At 41.1% G+C, this 20738-nt stretch overlaps 1 protein-coding gene across 3 annotated transcripts in view; it reads right to left on the bottom strand.

Moving 5' to 3' along the window:
• The window catches only part of rapgef5a (Rap guanine nucleotide exchange factor (GEF) 5a), a 48249-nt gene that overhangs the window by 10126 nt on the left and 17385 nt on the right, over positions 1 to 20738 (bottom strand). The window contains exons 6-13 of one of the 3 annotated variants that reach the window (XM_012918308.5): positions 16128 to 16209; positions 15943 to 15991; positions 15727 to 15812; positions 12206 to 12385; positions 5160 to 5305; positions 4105 to 4205; positions 901 to 979; positions 654 to 798 (exon numbers count right to left, since the gene is read on the bottom strand). In XM_012918308.5, coding sequence (XP_012773762.1) covers positions 654 to 798; positions 901 to 979; positions 4105 to 4205; positions 5160 to 5305; positions 12206 to 12385; positions 15727 to 15812; positions 15943 to 15991; positions 16128 to 16209 — 868 coding nt within the window. Of the gene's footprint in view, positions 1 to 653; positions 799 to 900; positions 980 to 4104; positions 4206 to 4380; positions 4676 to 5159; positions 5306 to 12205; positions 12386 to 15726; positions 15813 to 15942; positions 15992 to 16127; positions 16210 to 20738 lie in introns of those variants that run through there. The other 2 variants (XM_004547951.6, XM_076878889.1) reach the window with 2 other exon arrangements.

Here is a 20738-nt window from a genome sequence, read left to right as displayed (position 1 = left end):
AGTGTTTGTTTGTTTCCCCTTCGGTGTCAGAGACATCCCGAGTCGATGCAGCGAACCATGTGAAAATAACAAGAACGCAGACAGACGCAAGCAGCGTTTGTGAAGAAAAATGTGAGTTATGGGAGGTTATGTGACACTTAGGATTCTGTGTGTGCTTTCAATCACTACCATGCCCATACGTGATACAAATTGAAGAAGCTACCAGATTATAATGTGGAATAAAGCATCATAATTGTATAATAATTGTCACTGTTATTTTGGATTCTTCTGTGAAGTCATACAAAACACATCTCACGATACATTCAGAAACTCCTGCATTTTATTATTTGCCAGAAGGATGAGATGAATCTAGTAATGAAGGATTTGCTTGTGGGAGAAGGCAGGAACGCCGATCAGTTTATCATCACATGCAGCAAGCGCACACATGTGCACAAACACACATACACAAAGCTCCTTATCCTTTCTAAAAAGCACTTGATGTCCAGTCATGCAAAACTTAAGGAAGGACAACTTAATTTAGAAGACAGGGAGACAAATGAAGATGAATGAGCCTTTTGATGTTCTTCAGCAATACATTTAAGAGAAGACAAGACTGGATCAAACTCAACATGTCTTTAAAACTATATAATCAGAAATAGTGAAGAAGGCCATACCTTCATGAAGCTCCTGACGTGCTCCTCTTCCTTTAGGAAATCCTTATAGAGTCTGCTCCAGTGGGAAACAAGCTGCAGTACTTTACGTTTCCTGAAGAGGGCATCTTTGCCCTCCTCCTGGCCCCTGCAGCGTGCGCTGCTATAGGTGACTGTGGTCAAGGAACAACAAAGGGGAATATGGAGTCTGAAATATGTGTGTTAATATGACTGTGTTTGAATCAATGCATGGTTTTCCTTGTAAGGATATTGTCCCAGCAGGGCCTGACAGAGGTCATGAGTGGACATGAACACCAGATACGTTAACAGGAAATCATCCAGCAGCATTTCTGAAAAACAGAAAAAAAACATTGTTAAAAATCTAAAATCCAAGATATGTTTTCTCCTTATCTGTGGGATTAAGATGTGGAAAGCCAAAACAAAGTATCTTATAGTCTTCTATCTTTCAATTAACTTCTGATTTCCCCAGATGAGCAGCAGAAGTTAGTTTCACTTTAAAAATCAATTACAGCTTTTTAAGATACAAAAGAGAGGTCGAGCAATAAATCTTCAAGCTTGAGCTCAATGCCCTATTTTCTTCTTTTACTTGCCCTTCGACTAGACTTAAAGCAGCAATAATCACATGTTACATGAACAGTGTCTCTTTATAGTGAGGAATCCAAAGATAATTATAACCCATTTTCACAGTTCCCAGCAAAGCATTTTTAATAGTACACATTTATTAATAATAATAATAATAATAATGATAATAATAATGATAATGATACAGATGGATACATAGCAAACTACAACTCCAAACATTCACACTCTTCTCTTTCCCTTTACATGGAGATCTCCCCCTTCCTGAGCCTGGTTCTGCCAGAGGTTTCTTCCTCTTAAAAGGAAGTTTTTCTTTCCCACCTACACAAAGTGCTCGATCATAGCCAGCTGTTTGACTGCTTAGAGTTTTCTCGAGAATACTGCAGTGTCTTTATCTTACAGTATAAACTGCCTTGAGACAACCATTTGCTGCATAATTAAACTTGGATTGACATTAATTTAAATATTCTGGAGTTTAAAGTTACTTTCTTATGTCACCAATCACTCCCACACAGTCCTGACGAAGCAGATTATACTTTCTTTATAATTTTACCCAAAGCTGCTTTTTTTTGGGTCCCCGGGGGAAAATTTAAACAAACCTATGACAATGAGCAAGTCAGGCTTTTCTTCCTCTTGGCTCATTTTCCAAACAACTTCAAAAACAAAAAAAAACCTACTCAAATTTATCAGAGTGGAGCGAGCTAATGTGCAAGATAGAAGCCAAGAGTGTGTGTGAGACTCAGCAGGTGATCAATGGGTAAGAACCAAATATAAACAGCCCTCGTGGCAGATGGGTAATGAGCCATTGTTGGTGCTGTGAAGAAGTTGCTCTGTGTGTGTGTGTGTGTGTGTGTGTGTGTGTGTGTGTGTGTGTGTGTGTGTGTGTGTGTGTGTGTGTGTGTGTGTGGTGTCAACTCTTTCCCTGGGAAAATGTGTGACCCACATATGACTCTGTCAGGCAGAGAGCAAAGAAATCAATTATAGAAGACCGAGCATAGGCTGAAGCATTAATATTTTATCAACGGCCTTTGCTTTAAAAATAAAAACACAACTCTTGAGAAATATTTTAAGCAGGTCTGACAGTACTTATCACTTTTTCAGAACCCCGTTCACTCACTTTCCTCACACTTCCTATTCAATCTGAGGAAGTGGAGCCCTTTCTTGACCATTTATCAGTTCTTTTCCTGTTTCCCACCCTCTGTCTCTCCATCCTAAAGTATCCCCATCTACCCCCTCCTCCACTCCACACACCCCCATTTTTCATTTTCTCCTTCTTAGCGATTACATTTCCCCCTGCTACTTCTCTCCTCCTACATTCACCCTCTCCCAGCTCTCTGTGATGATAAATATCCATTTTCATCTTCAACATATGCCCTCTGCGTTTACCCGCTGGCACACACAAAGTCAAACACATGCGCTCAGACACACACATAACACCCTGATGAATAACTCACTGAGTTCTGACCTTGGGCATTTTATCTCTTGTGAGAGAGAAAGGGGTGGAAACAAGAAGAGAGAGAAACTGTGTGTGTGCTGAACTAATCGCACTAATCTGCTGCTGTGTTTTTGTTGCGTCTGTGTTCTCTTTGTGCGTGCACGGTGCACGGTGAGGGGTGTTTGGGGTAATCGCTGCGGAAGCGTGTTTGAGCCTGTTCAACATGCTGCACCGTTAAGCCACCTAAAACGGCATACTGATGCATTCACTCACACACACACGCATACACACACATACACATATGTGCTTATTCAAGAAACACCAACCATAATGCAAAGGTAGACATAGACACACACACAGATGGGGAGAAGATGAAGATAAATTTTGCATTCCCACTTCCTCCCTTCCCTGTGCTGTCATAAAAAAAGCAAGTGTTTTCTCATTTTCACTAAATAAATATCAGACAGAGCTCCTCCACAAAGACCATCTCAGTCCTCTCTTGCTCTCCTTCTCTCTCTCCCACATTTATCTCTCCGTCTTTCTTCGTTTGCTTCCTGCAATTCAGTGAGATGGCTCCCTGTGGACTGTTGGGAACTGGTGGTGCTGAGGGGGCTGATGCATAAAGGAGCCTTGTCTAGAATAGATGCTAACAGACAAGTGCAGGGTTTTATAAAATGAATGCCGGGACCCAGACCTCCCTCTGTGATTAAAGCATTATTATAGTGGACCTGGGATCTGTGATGGCTCTGAAATGTAATTAGAAGGAAAGAAGTCAAGACCCATTGATATTTAAGAATGCCAATTTTTCACCACGATTTTAGTGCTTTCTAAATTCAAATATGATAAAAGATTAACTAATTACATCAAGGATTGCTAATATTTCCTGAGTAAAAGATTACTGCACTATAAAACAATCCATAATGTAATAAGCTAGACTTAAGGTTTGTGTAAATGTGACATGACAGTTAACACTGAAATCGTTTGCGGCACAACTGCCTAAAGCACCCCGTGGCAATCATTTCACAAACCCATTAGAGCATTTAACCTCCTGAATGCTCCTCATATTTGTGGCCACTGACATGGCTGAATGAATGCACATACACGCACACCTGGATATGGTTTGAGGGCTGACTCATGCAGCCACACACAGGCTCAAACACAGCAGGGAAATGCTCATACCTCACAGGTCTGACCCAACTTCGGGGAAATTAAAAGAGACAGAGAGATCGGGGCTGGGTTGTGTTGTAACTTGCGCAGCTGGGAAACAAAGTCCTTGGCAAGAGGTGTGGGGCCTCATTTAACACAAGATACTAAGACTTACAATTAAACTCTACACATTTATGCCATGATGTAGATGGTTCTTCACAAAGACATGCCTCTGACTACAGCTTCAAGGACAATCAAATGTGTGTTTGTGTGTTTACATGTCTCCAAACTCACCGCTCTCCTTGTTCTCTGGTGCCCCTCTTTGGTCATCCAATCGTAGGTCACTTAGCAGATGCTCCAAAATCTTAAGCGGCGTACCGGACACCACCACATACCTGTAAGATGAAGAGTTGCAGTAATCTTCCTCAATATAGCAAGAGGACCAAGTACCACTTGTGTTCCTCCACCCTGCCACCCTGCCTTCGTCCATATACTCCTCCGCGTCGTCGTCATCAATGTAGCGAAAATGGGGAACATTAAATGCAAACATCTCTGACTTGCTTCCATCACCATCATGACTGCTATCCTCCTCTTCATCGTCATCGTCTTCATCACTATCTTCATCTAAATCCTCCTCTGCCTCTGCAAGCGTGACTAGCTCAGAGGTCATCTTCATATCTAAACTGTTCCCAGTTCAGCCCTGTAAGGGTCGCTCATTCTGGATGCAAACTGCTCTGCTGTCTGCTCCTGTCAGCCGAGAGCTCCAGAGATTGAAACCCTCTCTCTGACAGCTCCTACAGTAACTCTGACAGAGAACCAACGTCTACGGAAAACACTGAAAACTGCTTACACACACATACACATACACCCACTTAACCTGCCTGTCACTGACACTCCCTGCATTGTGCCTTAGGTCAAAGACTGTGGTATGCTGTGCTATGTGTATTCAATTCAAAGAAATCAACTTCGAAGAACTGCACTTGGAAAGGAACACAGATGTGTAATTATACGTACAGCATAAGATCCTAAAACACACTGATATATGGAAGGAAGTAAACCAGTCTTATGTGATCTATTTTCCTCTTCCAGCTGAAAACAAAAAGCCATTCTCTCCTTCCTGCACTCTGCCAGAAGCCAAAGCATACATTATCCTAGACAAACACATACACGCCCACACAATTTTGACAGCCCTACTGATATTCTGCTTGCATATGCAAAAGTGTGTGTCTGCAACTTGATATCCCAAAGAAAAAAAACTAAAAACCCAAAAGAGACAGGAGGACTATGATTATGTTTTCATTGCCATTGTTAGTGTGGAGGGCCCTCATTATGCAGGAGGAGGGACCAACCTCTTGTCGCAATCCTCCTCTCTGGACCCGCCCCCGGACGATGTTGGTGAGGGCCTGTCCGATGGCGATGTCACTGATGATGTCACTCTCCGCAACACCAATACGTCCCGACCTCTCTCCTTTAGACAAACCCTTCCTACCGCCTCCTAAAAGAGAAAATGTGAGAAAAATATAACATAGTCAGGCAAGGACAAAACCGCTGGAAGGCGATTAAAGGAGTAGACGCAAGATTTCAAACAGTACAGAACAATACGACGCATCCCATGTGACTTTCTTACGTACTCTGTAGTGGATTTGAACACTCTTTGTGGTTTTTGCCAACTTTGTTTATTTCCCATCTGCTTTTACCAAACATTTAAGCAAATCAACTGCCTCCTTTAGCTTATAACTGTGGTCTCTACGTGGTGTTCAATAAATAATATAAAATTAAAGCGAAGGATGCATTTAAAACAGTAATTATATAAAATATGGTTTGTGTGATTCTATTAAAGAAAGCAGCTAGCATGCAATTCTAGTTTTTGTAAACCTCTCAGATATTGCCCTTATTATGTGTTTTTCCAACACATAAGCAAACTCACACCTCAGTTTTAATCCACACTTTTAGACACTGCCTGTGTTGGCAGCTTCAAAGGGAAGGATTGCATTTCCTCTGCCTTTGGAAAGATTTCAAGAATTATATTACAATGAGGACATCTATGAATGTCAGCTTTAAATGATCTCCGGCTCCATAAATGTGCAGCAACTTGATCCATGACTCTGATACACGCACACAAACACACAGACACACGCTCCTGCTATGATGGTGCAGTGTAACAGTAACAGAGCTCCAGGTGAACGAAGGAGCACAATAAGAAAGAGCCGGAGGAGAAGAGAGAAAAGCAGAGGAGAGAGAGAGAGATCAAAGGAGCAGGAGAGCAGAGATGGATAAAGAAGCGACGTCTCTCCTCCAGATGCTCGCTGCAGTCTCTGTCCCAGCCAGAAGGACTGAGCAGCAGTCACAACTGACACAGAGAGTCAGTGCAAGGCTGTTTTTTCTCTTTAGCTGGCCATAAAATTAACAATTTAGATGTAACATTTCCACTGACTGATAAAAAGAAACCAAACCTCTGAAAACAACACTAACTAGATCTTAAAAAAATGTGCTACGCTTCATAAAAGTGTGAACAACGCACTAGATAGTAACTGCTTTTGCAACGATCTGTGTCTAAAGTGAAAATACAGGGAGTGCAGAATTATTAGGCAAATGAGTATTTTGTCCACATCATCCTCTTCATGCATGTTGTCTTACTCCAAGCTGTATAGGCTCGAAAGCCTACCACCAATTAAGCATATTAGGTGATGTGCATCTCTGTAATGAGAAGGGGTGTGGTCTAATGACATCAACACCCTATATCAGGTGTGCATAATTATTAGGCAACGTCCTTTCCTTTGGCAAAATGGGTCAAAAGAAGGACTTGACAGGCTCAGAAAAGTCAAAAATAGTGAGATATCTTGAAGAGGGATGCAGCAGTCTCAAAATTGCAAAGCTTCTGAAGCGTGATCATCGAACAATCAAGCGTTTCATTCAAAATAGTCAACAGGGTCGCAAGAAGCGTGTGGAAAAACTAAGGCGCAAAATAACTGCCCATGAACTGAGAAAAGTCAAGCGTGCAGCTGCCAAGATGCCACTTGCCACCAGTTTGGCCATATTTCAGAGCTGCAACATCACTGGAGTGCCCAAAAGCACAAGGTGTGCAATACTCACATGGCCAAGGTAAGAAAGGCTGAAAGACGACCACCACTGAACAAGACACACAAGCTGAAACGTCAAGACTGGGCCAAGAAATATCTCAAGACTGATTTTTCTAAGGTTTTATGGACTGATGAAATGAGAGTGAGTCTTGATGGGCCAGATGGATGGGCCCGTGGCTGGATTGGTAAAGGGCAGAGAGCTCCAGTCTGACTCAGACGCCAGCAAGGTGGAGGTGGAGTACTGGTTTGGGCTGGTATCATCAAAGATGAGCTTGTGGGGCCTTTTCGGGTTGAGGATGGAGTCAAGCTCAACTCCCAGTCCTACTGCCAGTTTCTGGAAGACACCTTCTTCAAGCAGTGGTACAGGAAGAAGTCTGCATCCTTCAAGAAAAACATGATTTTCATGCAGGACAATGCTCCATCACACGCGTCCAAGTACTCCACAGCGTGGCTGGCAAGAAAGGGTATAAAAGAAGAAAAACTAATGACATGGCCACCTTGTTCACCTGATCTGAACCCCATTGAGAACCTGTGGTCCATCATCAAATGTGAGATTTACAAGGAGGGAAAACAGTACACCTCTCTGAACAGTGTCTGGGAGGCTGTGGTTGCTGCTGCACGCAATGTTGATGGTGAACAGATCAAAACACTGACAGAATCCATGGATGGCAGGCTTTTGAGTGTCCTTGCAAAGAAAGGTGGCTATATTGGTCGCTGATTTGTTTTTGTTTTGTTTTTGAATGTCAGAAATGTATATTTGTGAATGTGGAGATGTTATATTGGTTTCACTGGTAAAAATAAATAATTGAAATGGGTATATATTTGTTTTTTGTTGAGTTTTTTTTTTAATCACAAACATACCTGTATAACATTTAGAAAAAAAACTGAGACAAGTTTGCAGAGAGCAGAGAGCAACACACACACACACACACACAAACACACACACATCTCTGGTATTGTACGATGAAAGGATCAGTCTGATCCCAAGAGACAGCAGGTGGGATCTGACTTGTGTCAGACAAAACAATATGCCCAAAGTGGTGTGTGTGTGCAGACATGTTTCAGTGATTCATATTCTATGGGAGTGTGACACAGATGTGCAGCAGCAGCCATCACATCCAGTGTGCTGTAGCGTGTCTAATTCCTTTTCTAAAGGAATGATAATTGCTGGTTGATGGTACCTTTACACCCCCTCCAACTTGTTAGAATAGTAGACTATCAGGCTGATCACCTGAACAGTTATTCAACCATCACACTTCCATGTTTAGAGCTCGTACTGTGATAAGCCAACAAGAAAATAAATATGTCATTGCACTGGGGTTTGTTTGTTTTTTGCTTAGTTCTTCTACTTTATATAACATTAAGTGTTACCTTAAGACCTTCCAAAACACAGCAAAGTAATAACTTTGATATAATTATTCTATACAGAAGAAACCTGAGCACCACCCCCTAACTCTTGTCAGGCCCAAAACATTCATACCAAAATAGCAAGGAATGCAACTGTGAAATCCCCTAGGGCTAAACTTTATCTAAATTTCGAGATAAACACAAACACTAAACTAAGCTGAATTCACAGACCTGAAAAGCAGACAAAAACACCATCCACCTGTAGAGAACAGGGACTTTCATAAAAGGACATAGTCCTAATTACATGATGTTTAATTTCCTCTATAACATGCTAAAAATAATCATACGGAAGGGTTAACAACACAGAAATGCAAACAGGATATTAGCAAAGCAGTGACAGCTCATCTGACAAACCATTATTAATCACATTATGGCCTGGCACAGACACCGCGCCCAGCGACCCTGATCTGGTGCCGAGATAACAAGTTTGGTGGCCTAAGGGTCTAAAGGGGACACGGCACTGAACAGAGACTGGGATCGGCTTTATCACGAGTCTCCCTTCTCTATCTCTGTTGACGCTTCCTGTCACTCTACACCATCAGATATATAATAAAGTGCTCTAGAAATACACTTAAAAAAACACACCCATTATGTAACCAATTACAACTACTGTAAAAACAAAGGAGAAGAAAATGTTCTGCCTTCCTGATTCAGTAGCAAGCTGTTGATCTTTCCGACAACACTTACATTCTTTACACAGATGCCAAGAAAAACAACTCTGAGCCAAGAATGGAGGAAGGCAGTGAGACAACACAAACACACGCAAGATCAAAAATCTTTCAGAAAATGCAGCAAAGTAAAACTTGCAGCAGTAACACTATGACAATTAGTAACATGCACGCAACATCTCACATACGCTTCTACGTCGTAAGTGCAAACAGCAAAATGAGAGAAAAAGCGTTTAATGTAGCCATGGAAAAGACGCAGAGGCATGAAAAAGTAAAACTATCCAAAAGGGCACTTGTGGAGAGGAGGGGTCAGAAAGTTATGCAATAGAAAAAGACAGTGAGAACAAAAAAGAAATGATAGATGAAAGGCAAGAGCCTGGGAAGTAAAGTGAGGGAGACAGAGGAGTGTGGGAGAAAGCAGCATTTACAAAAGACAAAAAACAGAAACATTTTACTCAAGCTGCCATGCGTTTTAGCAAAACATCTGATATGAAAGGAAAAACAGGGGATTTCAGGCAGTTACACATCAATGACAAAGAGAGAGCTTTCCAAATAAATAATGGACCTGTTTCAATGCCTCCTTACTTTACTGTCTCCCAATAACACCAACATATCAACCTCTAATGTATAGACTAAAAAAACTGTAGGTAAAAACTGTGGGTATGACATTTCTGAAATGTCTCAAAGGCATAAAAAAAAGAGCTTCTGACATTTCTTTAGACAGTCACTTGTTCTCTGCTAACAGGTGTATCGGTCCGTTTCTTCCTGTTCTCGTTGCTCCTTCCTCAAGCTCTCCTGCGTTCACCCAATTTTTCCTGTCCCCCCGCTCCCTCGCCCCCTGTCTGTCTCCAAATTGTGCAGACTTCATGCTCGAAAGGTTTGAGAAGTCGAAACAGAAAAAAGAAAGCTCAGAAACCTGGGGACACGCTGCACTCGTCACAGGGTCAAAGAGAGAGTTCAATTTGAGTGTGAAAAACGAAGGATATATTTATTATATATATATTCAGCTTTGTACAGGATTTGAAAGTCTCTTTTACCCTCACTGTTTCTATCAGTTAGTCACACACAGACACACAGCATGACGTAACATTGTCAGGAAAGGTGGATGCCCATGCAAAGCCTAAAGGAAGCACTCTCTGTTCCTTTCCTGTTCCTGCTAATGTATGTGTGTGTGTCAACACTGACCAAGCCATATCTTTGTTATGATAGCTCTGTGCCTGATTCCTGGAAATAATGGATAAGAGTATAACACACAATGCTTTTAAGTCAGCAGCACACAGATAGTATGTGCAACCACACATAGTGGGACACACATAAAGCATTAATCCCAAAACCTGCCCAGTGTGTAGTGCATGGTGTAACACTGAAGAACCCTTTGTGTAGGTGGACCTCTCGAAACTTCTAATGCTGATTAAATGTGGAAGAGTAACAAAAATGCAAGTCAGAAATGACTATTGAGAAATGGAAAAACCCAAAGCAATGCAATGACACATGAGTTAAATCACTATGGAAACAGCCCACACTGGTTTGTCAGAGCTTATCTGTCCCAAAAAAAAAAGAAAATCACCATGACAACCCAGTAAAAGGAGAATGGTTTCTGTTGTGTATCGAGCTGGTCGTCTAGCTTTGGTTTCTGCTAAATTCTGCAGCCTGAGCTGAACGATGAGCTGAAACAATAACACCTACGAATAAAAGGTCAACTGAGTTTAATCAGGGCTGCAAAGCATCTTTGTTTCAAAAGATGTTTTTAATAATTTATGATGTTGTTTGGCTCAAAACTGACACACGTATTGGTCACATGCAGTTTAAACTGCTTACACTGTAGTGCTATACAGCAACACCTGGGGATGTCACACCACACTTTTATGCTATAATATTAAAGGCATGGATAAATCAAATAAGAAATGTGGCCAGTAATGCACCTTACACTACTTGTGTTCTGGTATATGAACAAGTGCACTTTTTCTTTTCAACAAGATTTTGTCGATAAGGCACCTTAAATGTAAATTATACTTTGTAGAGAAAAAATGCTTTCAGTGCTGATGTGTCATTTATGTAAAGAAATCTACACACAGCCAGGCTGCTTTGAATTTCTGTTTGACATCCTGGAATAACCAAACAGTGTTCTGTTTACTCTGACAAAGTAAAAAATGGGCATGACTGCAGGATCAATAAACTACATTAACTTAAAGCTATACTTGCTCAGATTTATGTTACATGAGATAAATCCTTCAAGAGTCTAAATACAGATATAATGATATTGATACCTAAATGTTTAGAGCATAATGATTAGATTGGAGTCTAGTTGATCTCTCTCTTGCATCCCTCCTCTAATATATAAGATGATAAAATACAGTATATTTTTATTGTGTACATTTTCAAGAAATGAAACTAGATTTATGCACACTTTAGAAAATCCCTAAGGCTGGGCTTCAGTCAGACTCACACAGACACACAACCACGGTGATGCAGGGTGAAATGTGACTGCATTTCCTTCGTTTCCGGCCCTCAGGTGTACTGTAGAGCAGGATCATACAGTACAACGCTTCACTAACACCCCACTCATTATCAGCCCACTCTGACTCAGCCTGCCACAGGGCAAGCAGCACATGAACATACACATGCAAGCGCCCACGAATGATTATAAGCTCTAGCCAGTAAACTGACACACACACACATCTACACGCACACACACAGTACTTGACAGCGTGTAAAAAGAGTATGAGATCACGATGCGCTAAGCCATTATTAACACCCACATTAGATGAGCTACAGAACTGGTGTATGTTTAAAGTAAAGTGATCTGAATGAACCCGAGCTCTGGGCGTCTTCAGTGATAACTTTAGTTGGCGTGTGCATGTCAGTGCAGAATTGTGCCCTCATGTACTGAGAAAAGGTCTAAACAGGCCAGGCGTGCTGGAAAATACATGCATGCATGCGTGCCTATCCCTTAGCTGGACAGAACCACCAATAATGATGGTGCTGAGGAGGATTTACTCGCATGATCCCTGGCCTGAATCCATGAGTAACTCTGACCTGAGGTGTGTGTGTCCCTGCTTAAAAATGATGACAGTAATGACAACATTAACCGCATGACGTCCATTACTCTCCACTCACATTAAGCGTGCAGCCACAACTCTGTCTGCAGATTACATGGTAAGAGTTCACAAGACAACGTCAGCAGTCCTGCCGATACTATAAGATGTACTATAATATCAAACTATAGCACTCTCTACTCACCGCCTGGTTCCTGTCGGGTAGACGGTAGTTGTGGTTCTGCAGCAGCCGACAGCCGTCTTTGGCCAGCCGCTGCACGGCCTCCAGCCCCAGCCGGCTGGTTAGCTCCTCGCGGCCGCACACGGTGCCCATCCCTCCGCCGCCGCTGCTGCTGCTGTCCCGCAAAGCACACACACCTCCCAGCTGCAACGCAGGAGGCATGAAGACATATCTCAGCCCGCAGTCCCAAGACATTGTAGAAACACTCAGAGTATGTTTGAGGAATGGAGGTCAACAAAGTTTGGTCATAATCCAGAAACACACAAGGAGAAGTTTTCTGTTGCCCCTATATATCCATGTGAGTAGGATAAGAAAATGTGGTAATCCTAGCTCTCTCTATCTAATCTTGTTCTCCCTGTTATTATTACTTGTCTCTTTATTCTTTTCTATCTATTACAGTCACTAATTCCTTTTTATCTACTGAACTTCTCTTTGTCTCAGTCTGACTGCTCTGTGTCAGAGGATCTGGTGGAGAAGGAATGAGAGTGTGTGATTAGTAGTATAAGTGGGCGGGAGTGGGTGTCTGTGTGAGAATAGTGTGCTAGGGTGCAAGTGTGGTGTCTGTCTCCTCCCCTCTATAGTCAGTACAGAAATCTGCTACTGTCCTGGTAGTCTAGCTGAGGCAGATGAAATAAGAAAGTGGATAAAAAGGAATGTATAACATCGTGACCTTAAAAAAGGAAAATGAAACAGGAACATATTTCCCTGAAATAGCTCAAGGATTCTGGAGAAACCAGTGCTTTTGTCCCTAGATATACCTGACAATAGAAAACATTACTGTGTGCTAGTATGATGGTTATCACCGGTGGCTGGTAGCCTGGTCTGTTTATTTTCCTTGGAAGAGAGATAGAAAGGGGACGGGGAGGGGGGGGGTTCATTTGGCTGGGAGTGGGTGGGTATCCTTTCCTGTGGGCTCAACTATCCCACGGTGCCATGTTCCAATAGAGGGTAACACACACCCCTGCAGAACATCGCTCATTTTTGTTTACTAGGAAAACACCCCCCCTTCCCCCAATGGCACCACTTATCTGGCAGAATAGCCACGTACACATAGACATTATATCACAACCCCTGTGCCATGTCCCTTACTACTTCCTGCAAACCTGCTTTCAGCTTCCTGTCAACGACACACCAAGATAAAACGCTGACAAATGTGTGTACTTGAATTGTCCGCCTGTTTCTTTGATTTGCTTTAATTTTTCTATGATCTTCAAGTGTTTAAGCTAAATTAGAAAGCATTATATTTTAGAGCCTTTTGAGTTTAACAAAATATCTGCATAGGTTAAAAAAAAATTGTACGACAAAGGAAATGAAAGTTGAAATTCACATTGTTATCCTATACGTTTTGCAGTTGTACTTGTTTATTAACATGCAACACCTATGTTACCACTACAGTCTGCAGCAGCTCCTAAACAGCTCCTGCAGGATCAATGTAATGTCTGGATCAGATTCACTATTCGCTGTATCCACCTGGGTTGCATAGCAGTTTCCACAGCATTCACGACTGTACCAACATAGTGAGGAGTCCTACATCATTTACTTGTAAATGTACATTAGTGCCTATATTCATTTGCAAATGACTCTAATTCGTTTAAATTATGCACTTCATTTGTTGCTGGTAATTAAAGCAAAACTAGTTTAATGCGTTTGTAGTCAGTGAGAGGCAGAATGAGGAATGAGAGTGGAGAAGACGATTCCTCGTTAAGAACAGCTCTACTTCGAAGCGGCTGGATTCACAATGTGTTTGGGCTCATTTGGATATTTTCTCTTTTTCCTCGGCCAACAAAACAAATATGAAAATTTGAGCTTGTCTCATAAATAGCTTACTATGTTAGCCAGAACTCACTTCCAAGCTGCCAAAATCCAGATAACACGACATATTCAAACAAAATAACACTGTGCAGTTAGACTTTGTGGATTGATATTTAAAAGGAGGGATCAAGAGAGTAAAAGGAACGTGTCACTGTCAATTAGCTTTTCAGTATATGCGAAATATAAAAATCCACAGAGGAGCAACAACTGAGCAACAGCACAACACAAACACATACCAACAACATCCAGTGAACTGAACAGGTTATAATAGAATTGCTGCAGTCAGAAGCAAAATATAAATATGTTTAAACATATATGTTTTACTCTCTAAAGAATACTTTATCTGCTTTAGACCTCCACATTTTTTTCAAATTGATCATCATTTACACTGAAAATAATAGAGACATCTAACACATCACAAGGCATCACAACAAGCTGAAGTGTGATGAGCCAAAAACCAAAGAGTGGAAGTAAAATGTAAAGTGATCCGTTGGCTCTGTGTATGAAATGGTTTATGTACATCTAGGAGGGATGGCTCAATGCACAGTGCCTTTTTCCTATGATGAACTATTTCTGTCTTGACTGCAGTAGTCTCCTCCAGGAGGTCTCAATATGCATGGGGCTTGAGTGGTCACTAAATGATTATCTGACTACCAATATTACAAGCCTAATATGCTATGGCCTTTGCAGTCACCCCAGATCATCCCACCTAGGAGAGGCTTAGGACCAAGGTGTCAGGCTAATGTATTTTTAGCATTTGAGAGACACAAATTTCATTATTAGAGGGTGAACAGCTTACGATGCACTTTCACACGTTGTGCCCACACAAACGAGTTGTATCAAACTGTACTGTCCACAAACTACACTTGCATGCTCCAGGCAGACTTGACAACAACTACTTCTTTGTGATCCATGTGCATGTCTTCAAGCACGTATAATCCTAGCCTTAGACAGTGCTCTAAACCACCATCATCAAAATACCAACTAGGGAATAACCTTCAGAAGAATGGTGTTTCACCGATGCTAAAAAGCACTGAAGCTATTCTAGTGTTGCATGATGACCCAGCACCTCACTACGACGCTATATGGATTTTCCTTTAATCTGTCACCCATCCGTACACATTACTATATGTGTGCAATTGTGTTTAAAAGCTGTTCTTCCTCCTGTTTTCTTGCTCTTTCCTAATTTCTCCGGTGTATCCACCGAATTAATAATTCATAGAGAGAAAGTTCTGGCTCTACATAGTTGGGACCAAACAGATCTCCCTCTGCACTTTGCTCTGACCCTGTTTTCTACATTCAACCCCATGTGTACCCCCTACATAAATTCAACCTGCAACCTTTAAGAGACAAAGATAGATTAAGCAAAACAATTATCATTTTTATCTCTTCATTTGGAGGGGATCTACAAAGTCTGTCTGTGGATCAGACTTTGTATTGCTGCATCAAGGAGCTACTAGAATGTGTTTATTGTGCCCTATTTAGACACTGAAATAGCTTCTTAACAGTAATGCAACAAGAACACAAACTGATTCGGCTGTAGGCCTACTTCAGGCAAGTGCAAACTGTCGAAGCAGCAGATTTCTTTTGTAAATGAAATTAACTTTGAAAAATTAATTGAAGGACAAGACTATGGTTAAAAGAAAAAAAGGGGGGTTAGAGACGGTTTTTACTGCGTGTGTTACCGGACTGCTCTCCTCGCTGGGCGTTCGAGGCTCCTGGTGGCTCGTCTCTGCTGTCTCAGAGTCCTGCTCTGACACTGTAACCAATCAAACAGCAGCACATTAACACGTTTCTTCTTACAACATGACATTGTCCTTTTCATTCTGTCTTCTCACTGTGGAAACATTGAAAACACACACACATACGCATCAACTAAATGTACTTACAAGCTTTACGTGTCTTTCGCGCAAGAGCAGCCGCCAACTCACTTTGCACCTATAAGAAAGAAGACTGAAGATGTTAGACCACAAAAACATACACAAACACATCTGGTGAACTATAACACACTCCAGTTTTCATCTAATGTTTATCTCATTAGATGATGATGCTGTATTGACCCTGCCACACTGACCGTAGAAGTGAGTCTCTCAAGAGCTTTCATCTGAAGAATCTCACTGCAGATGTCCCTGTTACCTTCAGAGTCTTCCTCTGACCTTGGAGAGAGAGAAACACCTTTACTGGTAACTAACTGGTTCGTAAAATTTAAATAAAAAACCCCACAATGACAAAAGTTTCTTTTTAAAGTCCTCACTACACTGCCCCCTGGTTTAATAAGAAAGAACTACAGCCAGATCCAAATTGGTTCTATTCGTCTGAATAGCAGCGATGTTGGTACATCATCACTTTCCTATTTAATAAATTAAATAAGCTGACTTTTTTTGTGGTGGAACCTTATTATAATTTTACAGTGACTTCATTAAGGTGGCACAACAAGTTCTCAAACAACAACCGATGAGAAATCTCATTGTAAAATATCGTGAAAGTGCACAAGACTTTTTCGTGACTTTGTTTTACCTGTATTCAAAGTTGCCAATTACAATTAAATAGAAGTTTTGACATAATTGTTCTATAAAGCTGATTATGAATGCTAAACATTTTTAATGAAAATTAAATGAAAACATGACTGCTAAGGTGAATTCACGGGGAAAATCGTATTCCCTAAAGTTGTACCGACCCATCTGAGTTATCATCCTGTGTTTATAGTTCCTCAGGGCCTGCATGGTTTTGTATTAGGAACTTCTCATCGGCCCTTTCTCTTTTTCATGTGGTTTATGCAAAACAGCTCGGAGACACACCCTTCTGTTGAAGTTAAAGTGGCCTAGTTTGTGTGTGTGTAGGTACTGGCAGTGAGTACATCGGCTCACAATTTATATAGATGTGCAGCTCTTGTTGAGTTTTTTCTAAAAGTGCTCTGTGAATATATTTAGGTTTAACTTCATTTGTGTGTGTGCGTGTGTTTTGGGTAAACAGGCGGTTGTTTGGGGGTAAACTCTGCAGTATAACTCAGTAATAATACAAGATTGCACTGAGTTTGCCTTCAGTGGCGACACACTGCACCCGAGGGCCTCTCATCTAATATGTTCTCTTACAAAACCACTGTTTGAATTGGTCTCCCACATACTGCCTCACCCCCACATGACACACACATATATTCTCCCTGCCTCCAGCACACAAACACACACTCACGCACGTACACACACATGCCCCAATTTGCATACAATTTGGATTTTATCAACAGGTGCCGTAGGCACTTGTAATAGTTGTAGAGGAAAGAAGATGAAGCCCTGTGTGACTTTGTGTGTGTGCATTTGTGCTTGTGTGTGTGTCTACACTGTAATCTGATAAGAGAACGGTGGATGCAGAAGCAGGAGAGATGGTGATAACGCATAGCCTTCAGCCTGACACTTCAGCTTTGGCATAGACAGAGAGAGACAGAGGCAGGCAAGACATCAGATGCCTGGAAGGAGAGAAAACCTTTCCTTATAGCTTAATTGGTCAGAATTACTGGTTTCTGTTAACAAACTCAGTGGAACAATAGGAGCAAATTATTCATTTTTGTTTGTTTCATACTTTACATTTTTATTACCCATAAAATCTAGAAGCCCATTACAAAACAAAGTCTATTCTGAGCCATGATAAATGCTAAATTTATTCCAAACAGTGTCCTTAATTTTGTTTGCTGTTGTTCATTTGGTAATTTGGTGACTCACCATGAGCCTGAATGCACCAGAGCTGAAAAAGAGGTGCAGTAGGAGGTGTATCACCGGTCATTAAACAACACAAAGCAGAAATTGATACGAGATTATGATGATGGGTCACCTCCTTGTTCAAATTGTATCAGAGTGCACGGCACAAAGAGCAATCTTTGACACAGAGATCTTCGGTCAGAATAATACAACTACATAACGTAGACACTGCGCACACGCATGTAGCCATGATCTGAATTTTTCTAGTCTAACAACAAAATAAAGGCTTTTCAACGGACTGCGACAGACTGAGTGTGAATCATAAGGAGGACGTGTTCTCTGGAATAACCTCCTCTCTAGCTAAAACCCTTCGCTATTCTGCTAGACTGGCTTTTTTGGCTTTGCTCGCCTCCCTTTTAAAATAGAGAGGGCTATAGATCGTCTAGTGTAGTACCAGAGGACTATGCAAAGCAAGCAAGTACGTTTTCCCCTCTCAGGCGAACGGTGGCATATTTTAGCTCCTGGCAAGTCTGCCTCTCCTGCACAGTGCAGAGAACAGCGTTTTTCCACAGACAGGGAAACCAGCAAAATAATTGTTATTGACAACCACCTCATACATCACACAGTAAAGTGTGTATATGGACTATGGGTTACAGTATATGAAATACACAGTGTCATGCAGGATAAGAAAGGGATCCAGTGTCTAATAAATTGTTATTTTTGAAACATTTCCTCCTTTTGTCACTTTTAGTGTTGCTTGTGATCTCAACTTATTAACTTTTTAAGCAGTTGACACAATATTGTGTAAATTGTTAAACTACTGTAGTGTAGATTGAGTTGTACTGCACTCCATAATATTCAAAATGTAATGTTTAGTTTAAATCCTTAAATGTAAATGTAGCAGAGCTTATTATACTGAGTTATGTCACACTGGGAAGATGCTCATATGCATGTCGCTGTGTCATGGGATTTGGCAGCTGTATGCAGTTGATATTCAGTGCATGAGATATATTGATGTTCACATCTAGAGTACCCAAGACATTTCTATATAAGCAAGATTTACTCTTTATGTAATGGGAGGTAAAGCGTTTGGAAAAAGAATGATGCCAATCTCAATTTTTTTTAATTGCTGTTGTCAAAAAAAGCTCATTAAATGAAAACGTCACTGACTTAATCAAAGAAAGATTCTTGTATGACAATATTGGATTCGCTCATGTCGCAAGTTTAAACTTGCAATCTGCCTGAAACCATGACATTCCTGTCAATTTATAACAGCGAAAACTAACAATGAACTGACAAATCTCAGTGATGAAAATGTGCCTGAGAGCGTGTCATGTTGCTGAGACGCAGAGGTCCTTGGAGACAGAGTGACAGTGCTGGCGTTAACTGAATGATATTGAATGAAAGTAGTAAACCTCTTCTACACATGATGCACCAGAGCAAGCCCATTTAATTAGAGACGTGTCCTTCTTTTGCTTTACTGAAGCAGCAATCACTCAATGGTCAGCTCAGGCTGTGCAGCCAGTATCGTTTTAATTGTTCTCTTGTTAGATTAAACGGTAAAACACATGACGCAACGGTTCATGGGAGGCAGTCACACCAGACTGCAATTTAAATTTTGCTGCAGCATCTTTTTTTAAATATGCATTATGTAATGTTAGGTGATGTTTTATTACAGTTACAAAGAGAATCAATATCAACTGAGTCATATATTTAACAATTCATCAGCTCACTTTGAAGCAACTAGTAGAGTAACGTCAGCTATTTTCGGCTACAAATATTCTCTAAGAGGGCCAGAGGATGTAAGAAAGAGAGAAAGACAGAGAGAAATAGCCTGCAGAGAAATGACGCGACAGGCAAAGACAGACACAAAGCAACAGAGTCAAAGTAGCAGTGCGAGAATCCTGAATGGAAAATCTCATTTTTATCTGGTCTATAAAAACTAAATTGCTTCATTTTATTCAGATGCAGTTTCCAAAAGAAAATCTACAATCTATTTGAGCCAATATGGCACTACATCCATATTGATTCTTAGGACAGACATATTTACAGTCTTTTAAATATAAATGAGTGATTCAGCATGTTAAATATGCAATAAATTTCTTTTTCTTTCTCAAATCAAATTTATAAACTCTTCCAGCACCTGGTAGGAGTCTGAGTGCACATGTCGTGCATTATTATGTATAGAAAATAACCATACCTACAATGCAATACATGATAGTCACATTCAAATATGACATTCAATTCCCCCCGACTGTCTTTTTGTCTCTCTAATGTCTCTAAATGCACCTTTTGATGTTGTTACTCAGAATTTCCTAGCCATGTTCCCTTGTTCCTTCGCACAAACACACACTGGTCCCTGCTTTTGTCTGACTGACACATCGAGTTCGGTAGCAGCCTCGACAGGAACCCCACACACGGAGCAACAAAGCAGGGAACTCTGGATGACACCGCTCTGCATGTTTGTTTCTGTATGCGTAAGCATGCATCAGAGCTCATCTCGCATATTTGAGCGATCGCATCATGCATCAGCTTGTGTGCAAAGGCGAAGGCTGATTTTTTTCTAGGGCTGCGGAGGTGTGTGCGCCAGCAACTGGATGCGTCTCTCACATAAGCAGATTGGGGATTTGAAACAGTGAATAGAGATTAAGTTCCTTGTTGGGATTTGAGGAAAATCTTGGACAGCGTGTGTATTTGAGTTGCAAGGTCAGATATGTACTTGCAAGGATTGCAACATTTCCGCCAAGTCAAACACAGTCACATGTCTCTTTGCACAGTACATCAAATAGACAAATGGCCTCAATCTCTAATATAAACCGGAAACCTGTCGCTTCAGCTTCGATATTTTATTAGTGCAACAAGCTTCCACTTCAGGTCAGTGGAGCTGTGGTATCTGTCACTAAGATTCTAGCAACAGATCCTTTAAGTCCTGTAAGTTGTGAGGTGGGGGTCCCCATGGATCGGACACGTGCCATATGGTTACCGAGCAGAACATT

This window comes from Maylandia zebra, linkage group LG22 (assembly GCF_041146795.1).
Source record: "Maylandia zebra isolate NMK-2024a linkage group LG22, Mzebra_GT3a, whole genome shotgun sequence".
Classification (NCBI taxonomy): Eukaryota; Metazoa; Chordata; class Actinopteri; order Cichliformes; family Cichlidae; genus Maylandia; species Maylandia zebra.
This window is presented reverse-complemented; position numbering and strand designations above follow the sequence as displayed.